At 44.5% G+C, this 12,356-nt stretch overlaps 1 protein-coding gene across 5 annotated transcripts in view; it reads right to left on the bottom strand.

Moving 5' to 3' along the window:
• stk11ip (serine/threonine kinase 11 interacting protein) overlaps positions 1-12,356 on the bottom strand; it is a 51,051-nt gene that overhangs the window by 33,653 nt on the left and 5,042 nt on the right. For 4 of the 5 annotated variants that reach the window (XM_060868515.1, XM_060868511.1, XM_060868512.1 and 1 more), the window contains exons 4-12: positions 5,429-5,503; positions 4,500-4,595; positions 4,313-4,420; positions 4,106-4,177; positions 3,878-4,007; positions 2,305-2,408; positions 844-933; positions 693-734; positions 329-496 (exon numbers count right to left, since the gene is read on the bottom strand). In XM_060868515.1, the coding sequence (XP_060724498.1) occupies positions 329-496; positions 693-734; positions 844-933; positions 2,305-2,408; positions 3,878-4,007; positions 4,106-4,177; positions 4,313-4,420; positions 4,500-4,595; positions 5,429-5,503 (885 nt within the window). The remainder of the gene's footprint in view (positions 1-328; positions 497-692; positions 735-843; positions 934-2,304; positions 2,409-3,877; positions 4,008-4,105; positions 4,178-4,312; positions 4,421-4,499; positions 4,596-5,428; positions 5,504-12,356) is intronic. The other variant, XM_060868514.1, reaches the window with a different exon arrangement.

Genomic DNA, 12,356 nt, shown 5'->3' with positions numbered 1-12,356 from the left:
ACCAGCAAAAGATATAAAAGAAAATGTCAGACCAGGCCCCCCTCCTCCATTACTCCACAGACCGGTTCTGATTCTTCTGTGCCCATTGTAAGCACTTTTGGCAGACAGGTGTCAGCATGAGCACTCTGACCTGTCTGGAGGTGAGGAGCCCTGTACATAGCAAGCTATGATGCATTGTGTTGTGCTGATACCTTTCTATTATAGCCAGCATTAACTTTAGGTACTAACTGCTGCATGCCAGGAACCGCCCATGGCACCAGTCTATACAAGTTGAGTCATCAGCATTATAGTGAGTAGATGGGGAAGTCTTTGGCATTTGCAACATCACCTTGGATTTCCTTCTATAAATTTGACTTGTTCCATATTCACTGGTAGGCAAGCTGTCACCCAATTCTTCTCTGCCACTTGACATGTCCTGTACAATATGCCCAGGTGCCATGGTAATTTGATGCGTTTGGGATATGTGGTTTATAAGCTGCCTAGGTTTAGGCAAGACCTGCAAAGACGTAAAAATCAGATTTTTTTCACCTACACTAAACAGAATTGAATACAGAAATTAATATAAGTAATCCATCAATCTGCCAAGTCAAGCTCAGTAAAAACTATTAAGACACATTTTAAAAACATTTCAAATGTCATCAATCTAAAATATTGTTTCCTACAAATATTCTCAGGAAAAAAAAACTGCTTACTGCAAGCTCAGTGGAAGACAATGTAGAACCATCCAGTTGAAACTAAGAGAAAGACACATATGTAAGAAAAGAAATCTATACTAATTAAGTAATTAAACAATTATGTACTTCACTGCAGTGAAAAACAGCAGTAGCACATGCAAGTACACACTCCTCTGAAATCCGCTCGTGGAGAAAGGTGATATATGGTTGAGTTCCTGTGTGATTTCTGGAAATACAGAGGGTTGCCTTCTAGAGTCAACTAAAAGAAATTTAGAAGGAAAAAAAAGTTAAAACAAAACAATAATACCATACATTGAAGGCATTTGGGTTTGCCAAAAGATTATATTGAATACTTTTGCTTCCTAGTATTTATATATCTTTTTTAAATTATGAATTAATTTTTGAAGGTGAAAGCTATGCAACATACTGTATACTGGCCCACTGTGAAAAAGTAACTACTAAATTACTCAGATTTAAACCAAATGTAATTTACAACTGAGTAGACAAACCCAGGCTTGGTTACAGCCAACTCTGTTAGATCAGTTATTGAAATATCATTCTGGAACACGTTACAAAGCCATTTCTAAGGCTCTAGGATTCCAGCATACCACAATGAGAGTAATTATTTTCAAATAGAGAAAACCTGGAACAGTGATGAATCTTCCCACATTTTGCCAGCCTGAGACTGGGAAAGAACTGTATCCATGGTATAGGGATGAAAACTACTGCTAACCAAGAGGCTCAGCTCATATTTCACAACACTTTGATGAACTGCAGGAGTTTTGAGATAATGTTCTATGGACTGATGGGTCAAAAGTAAAATGAAGACTCAGGTCCTCTTACATCTACCATAAAATAGCATTCCACAATAAGAAAAAGGATAGTGGTAGTATGATGGTGTGGGGATACTTTGCTGCTTTAGGTCCTTGCCAATTTGCCATAATTGAAAGAATCATGAATTCTGCTCCCTGTCAGTATCCTGATAAAGAACATCTGGTCAACAGTCAATGAAGCAATGCTCAAGAGAATTTGGCTAAGGTAGCAATACAAACAATCCAAAGCACAGGTCCACCTCTGAATAGCCCAAAATAAATAAAATTAAGGTTTTGAAGTGCCCTGAGTACTGAGTCCAACCTCAGGGATTTGCTGTGGCTGGCACTTAAATCTAAATCTCTAAATGTGGCTTAAATAAAGCAGTTCTGCAAATTACAGTGGGCCATCAGTCTTCCACTGAAATATGAAAAACTGACATGCAAGTAAGAGAAAAATTTGGATGAACATTTACTTCAAGTGTAAGGGTAATTAATTTTTCCATATGGTTAAAATAAGTTGAATAAACTTTCTCCTTAATGATGAAGTGATAATTTAAAAAAAATCATATATTATCGCACTCATTTTTGTATGAAGACCTGTAACTGGTTCATTTGACAAATATGCAATAGCACAAAGCACAGCTTTTTGTATACCTATTCACAGGACTGTGCAGTATGTATACAGAGACAGTCTCGATTGTTAGGCACACTTAGTTTATCCCTACATTCAGTACATTTTCAACAGCAACAGTGAGCAAGTAAACATTATATTCAGCTTTACTACTCAAAATCAAATCAAATCATGAGCATTTTCCCACCATATTGAGATTATGCAGAAAGGCAAGTGGGGCTAGTTGTGTGTGCTCCATTAGCAAGTTGAAGGCCAGGTCAAGACACTGAAGAGAAGATAAGTGCTCAACTCCTGCAGTCAAAAGATCAGATATGTTTATGTGTGGGTTGCCTGTTGACAAAGCCAGTATACTCTTCTTTCCATCAACATATAAATTAATAATAAGAAAAAGAACAACAAATATATTAAGAATAATCATCCAATTAAATAATTATCAACATTAGTGGTAGTAGTATTTTAGCTTGACAACACCAATATATTCTCCATATCTTCCTTTTTCACATTATTTTCCTGAGTGCACCTATTGCATTTGTTAGATTTCTTTGTCTTCTTGTTATTATTCTATTCTAGAAGTATATGGCAGTCCGTATAATAATACAGTAAATAGTTGTGAAATCTCTAGCACTACCAGTGGGTCAAATTTCGAAGTACTGATTTCACCAGACGTTTCATTTTCAGCCTTACTGGATTTTGATTTTAGGACTAAAGTCAACAGAGCTTTTGATATTTAAAAGTGTTTGAATGTTAAATTGAAGCTGCCAAACAGCAAATGTTTACCTTTTTTTTTTTTTTTAATATTTTCCCACCAAACTTAAATAAAAAGAAAAATGTAGTTTTTTATTACATGTAATTTTTCTGTTGTTTGCCTTTGCTTATTAATAGATGACTGTAAATTTGAAAGTTATGCGGAGGACTGGTTTCTCAAGGCCACTGTTGTCATGTGAAGCCAAGGTGGTGTTAGGAAGTGCCAATAGTAACAATAACACTTGCAGCTATATTATTTATTAGGTTTTCAAGCACCAGAGATGTTGAAACACAATTATAATTATTAGGATAGTGCTTAGGAAGATGTTCCTCTTATTATTTTTTGCTCCAATTAAAATGATTGCGCATACTAAACAGTATGTCCTACAGACATTAAGCTTAATCTGTATCCAGTGCTCCCTCACACTACAAAGGCATTAGAGACGAGACTGATCGTTCTAATGGTGATGCAAAGCATTTTTTTTGTTTTGTCCCATAGCTCAAATAGTGTTATTTACAGTGAAAATTCTTTTTGATACTTTGATATCAGTTTTATTCTAGAGAGATATACCTGGGTTCTCCCTAGAGAATAACCTGAATAGCCATTTAGTGCTGATGGTTTTTAATATTCTGATGCCATCTACAGCATCAACCATACGGTGGCGCTATTGCACTGTGTTTACATTTTATTCTATATCTCAAGGACAATTTGTATTTGTAGTTTCAATCACAGAATCAAGCAAAAAAAAACTTTCTATAACTTACTTTCCAAAGGATACGTTTGGTTTTTGTGCAACCTAATTTGCTTGAGATCCCATCTAGTTTGTCACTACCTGAACCAATCCCACAAGCTTTATGATGATAGCTCAATGTTAACCCTGCCAAATACCTGCTGAAACCATGACTGTTACAATGAATTCTCATCATGAAAAATGCACATACAGTTTATAACATAGATGCACCATGACAAATATCAGCACATTTATTTCACTTGAGAGCCTTTCCAGTACACTCACCATTAATACTTTCCAGTTGATTATGTCTGAGCACCAAAGTGACCAGTCTTGTTCTAGCATTCAGGCTAAGCTCTGGTGCTCTCTGCAGGTTGTTATAGGCAAGATTAAGATGTTTGAGCTCACAGAGTGGCTGGAGACAAAAAATATCATAATACAGTGTTACTAAACTTCATGGATAATACGGATTATATAATGCAGAATAAAATTTAAACCAAAAACTGAGCCTGCCTTCAGAAATTCAGCACATTCCTTGATCTTGTTATGGCTTAAATCCAATGACTTTAGGATATTCAACAAACTCTGTAAAAAATCAATGCCAAAAAAAAAAATCAATGCCATAATCAGGGGGAAAAACATAGGGGAACATTAAATACTATATCAAAATGAGTTTAACTCATAACATCCACAATGAGGCAGAGAATCAAAGTGTCTTACCAGGGATTTATCAAGACAGGAAATATAGTTGTAGCTGAAGTTCAGAGTGTGAAGTTCTAACCAAGGCAGGGCAGTACTGAGATCTCCTCCACAAAGTAACAAAAGTTCCTGGAACACCCACAAGGTAAACTTTAGAAATCTAGACTATAACAGTAATCATTTGTATGCTAATATCAGAAACTCATACCTCCAAAGTGTTGAGGCTTTTAGAGCAGATGAAGACCTCCAGCTGAGAGTAGACACCACGCAGCCCTTCCAGACAATGAGGAGGTATTCTTTTCAGCTAGATACACAAACACCAATTAACCCAGTTAATGGCAAATGGAGAATTTTATATATATATATATATATATATATATATATATATATATATATATATATATATATATATATATATATATATATATATATACACACACACATACACACACACACACATACAGTACACACAAATAATAGAATTTATAATATATATGTATGAAAAAGAACAGAAGCCTTAATTTTATACATTACAGCACATCTTCGTGCATATCCCAACTTTGAAGGTTGGGGTCAGAGCGTAGTGTCAGCCATGATGCATGGCACGTGGATCAGATGAGGGTTAAGGGCCTTTCTTAAGGGCCCATCAGTGGCAGTTTGGCAGTGCTGGTGCTTGACCCTCGATCCTCCGATCAACAACCCAGAGCCTTAACTGCTTTAGCCACCACTGCCCCAATTATATATTATAATGTAATTAAAAGAGAAACATTATAATCCTTTTTTGTTGATGTAGAAAATACAATGGCTTTGGAATTATCACTTAACTATTCATTTACAGGTTTTACACCTTTATCCAAAGCAACTTACATTTTTATCTCATTTCATACAACTGAGCAGTTGAGGGTTAAGGGCCTTGCTCAGGTCCCAGCAGTGGCATCTTGGTGGAGCTGGGATTCAAACTCACAACCTTCCAATCAGTAGTCCAACACCTTTACCACTAAGCTACCACGTCCACTATATCCCCTTTACACAACTTGGAATGCTTGCTCTTTGCGTGAAATATTCATGACACGTTACAGTTGAGAAATTGTGCAAATTATTTAAAACGAAAAATTCTGAAGCATAACATTAACTTACCTCTAAGTGCTTAAGGGACTTAAAGGGGAAAATTTTCACAGTGGACTGCAGTATTACCCCAGGTGGATGGACAAGCTGTTTTAGCACAAACATTATTAAAACATTGCCAACAGTTTTGTACAGATGTTCTTTTAAAATCTCAATAGAATGCAATCTACGTTCTTGAAGCTCACTAGAATTATGAAGTTTGGGTGTCATAAAGAGGAGTAATTTTCCTTCTGCAACATACACAATATGGCAAAAGATTTGTGGACACCTAACAATTACACCAATGTGAGTCTTAGTATAATGTCTTTATATGGATGTAACATTACATTTTCCCATCACTGGAACTAGCCCAACATTTTACAGCATGACAACTCCCTAGTGCAATAGCAAGGTCCATGAAGACATGGTTTTCCTTAAGTTTTGACTCGTGGCCTGCACAAAGCTCTGACATCAAACATCTATTGTGAATGAAACAGAGTGTCAGTTGCACTCTAGGCTTAATTGCCTGCCATCAGTGCCTCACCTAGGGCTGGGCGATATGGCCGAAAACTGTATCACGATATCAGTGTTTCATATCGGTCGAAATCGATAATTATTGAACTTTTTTATGCCCCATTTAAAATAATATATTACATTTAAACATTTTCATTTTAAGCTAAACCTTCCTCTTATCGTAATACCCTCAGTTATTAAGACAGAAATGTCAACAACCAGGAAACTCAAATAATTAAAATGAAAACGTACTCGGTTACGAACGTAACCTCGGTTCCCTGAGATACGGAACGAGTACTGCGTATGGGGAAAAGCTCCTTTTTCCTCAATACTGAAGGCTTTTTCAATAACGCAGTGCAACTGCACTGCCATTGGTTTAATCTGTAAACTTTTTTAAACCAATGACGGCGCTGCGTAGCTGCGCGAGCCTGTGGCGATGCAGCGCGCCAAAGCCCGCTAAAAAGGGGCGGGGCGTATAGCTATATAAGCAGGCAAATCGGCAGAGGAAATCAGGTCATACGACTGAAGCGACGACACTGAATCCGCAGCCTCGTGGCACGGCATATAACGCAGTACTCGTTCCGTATCTCAGGGAACCGAGGTTACGTTCGTAACCGAGTACGTTCCCTTTCGATACTCCACTCATACTGCGTATGGGGAACGAATTCAACTGCGCCGTGCCACGGTAGGGAACGATAAGACTTATCTTGAACACCCTGGGGCCCAGAGGATAAGTGAGAGGGCCGGAGCCGTCGAACCCTTGACGCAACACTGATAAGAGGGAGCAAGCTCCCCGGAGGTGGTATGATGACGGAGTCTGAAGAGGCCGTCGTATCAAACCGAAAGAACCCGAGCGTGCAAGGTCGGGATGTCCAGGTTATAGAACCTGACAAAAGTGGACGGCGAGGACCAACTGGCCGCCTCACAGATGTCCTTGATAGAGACACCACCAGACCAGGCCCAGGCCATCCCTCTAGTGGAGTGGGCTCTTACTCCTATGGGGCACTCAAGACCCATAGAAGAGTAACATAGAGCGATAGCGTCGACTATCCAACGCGAGAGGCGTTGCTTTGAGACCGAAGACCCCTTGGTGCGGCCACCAAAGCAGACAAAAAGCTGGTCAGATTGCCTGAACGGCTGTGACCACTCAGTGTATACCCTCAAAGCCCTCACTGGGCAGAGTAAATTCAGCTCTTGCTCACCTGACAACAGAGGCAGAGCAGAGAGAGAAACTACCTGCGCTCTAAATGGCGTTGAGAGCACTTTAGGTACGTAGCCGTGCCTGGGTTTTAAAATGACCTTTGAGTCAATGGGCCCAAACTCAAGGCATGTAGGGCTCACCGAGAGGGCCTGCAAATCGCCAACATGCTTGACCGATGCTAGAGCAAGTAGCAGAGCGGTTTTGAGCGTTAGGGACCGAAGGCCAGCTGACCGCAGCGGTTCAAAGGGAGGTCCTTTGAGCGCTTCAAGGACCGTGTGAAGGTCCCAAGTGGGAGCGGTGAGAGGACGTGGGGGCTTCAACCGCCTAGCACCTCTCATGAAACGCACAATGAGGCCGTTTCGACCCACTGATTGGCCAGCAATAGGAGCATGAAATGCTGCGATGGCTGCTACGTACACCTTGAGCGTGGAAGGGGTGAGACCTTTGTCCAGACGCTCTTGGAGAAATGACAGTATCGGAGATACGTCACACTCAACAGGGTCTTCGTTCCGTGCGGAGCACCAGTCAACGAAGACTGACCATTTCTGGGCGTAGAGGCACCTCGTAGACGGGGCCCCCGCCTGAGCAATGGTATGCAGCACGTCCTTGGGGAGGCTCAGAGGCTCCCATCGAGGGACCACACGTGCAGAGCCCAGAGTTCTGGCTGCGGGTGCCAGATTGTCCTGTTCGCCTGAGAGAGGAGGTCCCGCCTCAGGGGGATCGCCATGGGGCTTTCATGGAAAGCCTGAATAGCTCCGAGGACCAAACTTGGCTCCTCCAGAGTGAGGCCACCAGGAGGACTCTGTGCCTGTCTTCCCTGACTTGTCTGATGACCTGAGGGACCAGAGCGATCGGGGGAAAAGCATAAAGAAGGAGGCTGGGCCAGTCGATTTTGAGAACCGTCTGGGGATGGAGCATCCACTCGTCCGAGGGGACGTTGCTCTGAGAAAGCATGTCTGCTCCCAGATTCAACTTGCCAGGTATGTGTGTCGCTTTGAGCGATTGCAACCTGGGTAATGCCCATTCCAAGAGGCGCTTTGCCAACATGTAGAGGTGGCTGGACGAAAGGCCACCTTGGTGATTTATGTAGGACACCACTGTCATGCTGTCCGACTGGACTAGGACATGGCGCCCTTCCAGGATCGCCTGAAAAGATCGAAGGGCTTGTTCTACCGCCAGCATCTCGAGGCAGTTGATATGGAGATGGCTGTCCTCGTGCGACCACGAGCCGAAGGCTGGTCTGCCCTCGCACAGAGCGCCCCAAACCAGGTTGGACGCATCTGTTGAGACCACCGTCCTTCTGGAAACCACCTGTAGGGGTACTCCACGGCTGAACCAAACAGGGTTCATCCAAGGCTCCAGGGCTGCTAGACAGGCCTGGTTGACTCTGACGCAAAAGCGGCCGTGCCGCCAAGCGTGAGGTGGGACCCGGAGTTTCAGCCAGTATTGCAGGGGCCGCATTCGTAGGAGGCCAAGCTGTAAAACTGGGGAGGCGGAAGCCATCAGCCCTAGCATCCTCTGAAAGAACTTCAGAGGGAAACAGGCTTTGTTCCTGACAGAGGCCGCGAGCCGCTGAAGTACCAGAGCACGCTCTGGTGATATGACCGCCCTCATGCGGACTGAGTCGAAAACCACTCCCAGGAACATAATACGTTGGCTGGGGAGCAGTGAGCTCTTGGCAAAATTGACCCTGAGTCCTGGGCACTCTAAGTGGCTCAGGAGCACGGATCTGTGGTGGTCTAGCTCGGTTCGCGACTGGGCTAGAATGAGCCAGTCGTCGAGATAGTTCAGAATGCGGATTCCCATCTGTCTCAGAGGGGAAAGTGCCTCGTTCATGCACTTCGTGAAGTGCGTGGAGCTAGAGACAGCCCAAAGGGAAGGACTGCATATTGGTAAGCCACACCCTCGAACACGAATCTCAAGAATCGTCTGTGATGTGGGGCTATCTGGATGTGAAAGTAAGCGTCTTTCAGATCCAGCGAGAAGAACCAGTCCTCGGGGCAAATCTGCGTGAGGATCTGCTTCAGTGTCAACATCCTGAACTTCCGTTTCATGAGGGAGAGGTTCAGGAGTCTGAGGTCTAAGATGGGTCTGAGACTGGCATCTCTCTTGGGGACAAGGAAATAACGGCTGTAGAACCCCGACCCGCTTTCTGAGGGAGGAACCATCTCTATGGCTCCCTTCCTCAACAGCGTCAGCACTTCGGTGCGGAGGACCTGGGCGTCGTCCGGCTCTACCAAAGTGGGAATCACCCCGCGAAAACGACTCGGGGGCGACTCGGGGCAGAGGTGGAGCGCTTGGGCAGGAAGTGCCGCATAGCCTGGGACGACTTCTGTGCTGCGGTGAAGCGCTCCGTAAACCCTTCTACGGCCGGTCCGAAGAGACCGGATGGAGAGACTGGGGCATCTAGAAAGGCCACCTTGTCGCTCTCCTTAATCTCAGTGAGATTAAGCCAGAGGTGGCGCTCCAGCACAACCAGGTTGGCCATGGATCGTCCAATGGCTTGGGCCGTGGTTTTTGTGGCGCGCAGGGCCAGATCTGTGGCGCTGCGGAGGTCGCAAAAATCAGGTTCACTAGGGCTCGACTCATCCAGGGAACGGAGAAGCTTTGCCTGGAACACCTGTAGGCCATGGTGTGTAGTGCTGAAGCAGCTTGGCCCGCAGAAGTGTAGGCTCTGCCAGCCATGGCAGATGTCATCCTGCAGGGCTTTGAAGGAAGGGCTCTCTTGCTTTTCCACCCCACAGCCGCGGGGGGGCAGAGATGAGCAGCCACGGCCTCGTCCAGGGGCGGCAATTGCTCATAGCCCTTCTCCTGAGAGCCATCTACTGCGCCGAGAGCTGCAGAGGAAGTGCGTAGGCGGGCCAAGTAGGGGGCACGCCACGACTTTGTGAGCTCATCGTGCACCTCAGGGAAGAACGGGGCAGAACGCTGGCGGGGGGCCTGGCGGCTTCCCGGCAGGAACCACTCGTCCAGCCTGCTGCGCGTCGGCTCCTCGGGGGGGCCCACTCCAGATGGAGATCTTCGACAGCTCTGGATAGGATGCGGAGAAGCTCGGCATCCATCCCAGCTTTGGCGTCGATGGGCTCTCGTGACGGCAAGTGGGCGGGGTTAGAATCACCGGCCCAGTCTTCTGTTTCAGAAGCCACGAGTGACATGGAGTCGTCAAGCGGCTCGTCCTCCGATCCGCCAAATGAGACGAGGTCACTCACTTCAGCTGAGGGACGCTGCTCTGGGCGTGAGAAGAGGACGGGGGACGGCTCTCTCGTTGGAGAGGGTGAGGCGCGCGGGCGCCGAGCCGGCGTGAGCTCACCCAAACCTGGGCGCTGAGCCCCTCTTCCCCGCTGTCACTTCCTGGCCGGCTCGCGGGAGGAAAAGGACGGGGGGGCGTGAGGGGCGGGGTCACTTTCATTAAAGAAAGCGATCCGCGAGCGCAGAGAGGCGAGACTCATGCTCTCACAGAAGCAGCATGAGGACTCAGTGAGTGCAGTTTCAGCGTGGGATTTACCCAGGCAGGAAACGCACTCCTCATGGCCGTCATTGTCGTGCAGAGGGACTCTGCATGTGCCACAGTTGTGACGCGGCATGGCCGCCGCCGTTAAAATGGCGTTTTCGGAAATGCTCTTTTAGAGCGGTGAAAACCGCTGGAAAGCTCTTTTTGTGATCGCCGGATGGCGGCAGGAGATCGCTGAGAAACGACTGCAAGCAGGAAGCCGGCAGCCCGAGAACGGCGCAAGAAGCGGCTGTCTAAAGAGCGCAGGCGCTGCAAGCGGTCGGTGGTCTCAGCTGGTCCGCTGCGGTGCCTATTCAACGGCGAAAATCCAGCGAAGGCGTTCAGAGGAAATTCAGCGAAGTGAAGTCGTCGCTGAAGGAATAAGATCTGATTTCCTCTGGCGATTTGCCTGCTTATATAGCTATACGCCCCGCCCCTTTTTAGCGGGCTTTGGCGCGCTGCATCGCCACAGGCTCGCGCAGCTACGCAGCGACGTCATTGGTTTAAAAAAGTTTACAGATTAAACCAATAGCAGTGCAGTTGCACTGCGTTATTGAAAAAGGCTTCAGTATTGAGGAAAAAGGAGCTTTTCCCCATACGCAGTATGAGTGGAGTATCGAAAGGGAACATAAGTCTAAAGTTACAATGAACACTTAACAATTATCTCTTAACATTTAAGGTGCAAAATGAAAGAAAATGTAAGAAATGCTTAATAAAGTGTAATAAAATAGTGCAAAGTGCTAAATATAAACATAAAGAAACCTGAGAATTTAGTGCAAGTTTAGTGCTAGGAAGTTCACTAGCTGTTCACCTTCTGGTGAATAAAGTGTTTTAAAATATGTGCAGTGTTTTTTAAACATAAATAAAACTGAGGTAGACTGAGATACATCTGTAATATAAAAAACAAGCCCGATACCGTACAGTAACATAATTTGAAATATAAAACCTGCAAAAAAATGAAAAAGTAACTCAAGTTATTCTTACTCTAATCATACTTGAACTATTCAAGTATATTTTCATAGACTTATAATTAGGGCTGTAGCTAGCGAATATTTTAGTAATCGAGTATTCTACCAAAAATTTCATCGATTGATCGAGTAATCTGATTTTTGCTTAATTAAAGAGCAATATTAAATATACAAGAGAAAATAAGACGGGTCTCTTAAAATGAACAACTAATTGGTTTCCTTTTTTAGAAAAATGTACTTTTTTTTTAATGCATAGTATACAATGCATACAACAATATTCTCTCTCTCTCTCTCTCAACGTGTGTGCTTTAAAAGTCTTTAAAGGAGCATGTGATTGCAACGAAAAAAGGTAACAACATGCTCAGAACTGAGGCTTGCCCTGCGCTTTGAAACAATGTTTCCTGCTGCTGAAAACAGACGCTCTGTGTCCCAAAACTTGGACATTTTCTGTCGTTTTCTCCTGTTTGTTTCTTCTCTTTGCTCATTGACATTGTTATCGTGCCCTTCCATTTTGCAGCCCGCACTAACACACGCAATCAAAACAAAAGACCGCTAACTCCTCGCATCTCCTTCCGCTTTTACGTAAGCCCGTTGTCACACACGCACGTGCGCGCACACACAAAAAACAAAATAATTGCACGTGACGTGAGCTTTAAAATGGATTAAAAGAGGCTTCGAGGCAGAGGAATTTGCCTCGAACAATTTTTGTAATCGAGTTACTCGAGGAATCGTTTCAGCCCTAGTTATAATATCCAAAAAACTGCCATACTGGCGAGCTGACTTTTCCTC

This window comes from Tachysurus vachellii, chromosome 4 (genome assembly GCF_030014155.1).
Source record: "Tachysurus vachellii isolate PV-2020 chromosome 4, HZAU_Pvac_v1, whole genome shotgun sequence".
Lineage (NCBI taxonomy): Eukaryota > Metazoa > Chordata > Actinopteri > Siluriformes > Bagridae > Tachysurus > Tachysurus vachellii.
The sequence above is the reverse complement of the archived record's forward strand: the minus strand, read 5'-3'. Positions and strand labels throughout refer to the sequence as shown.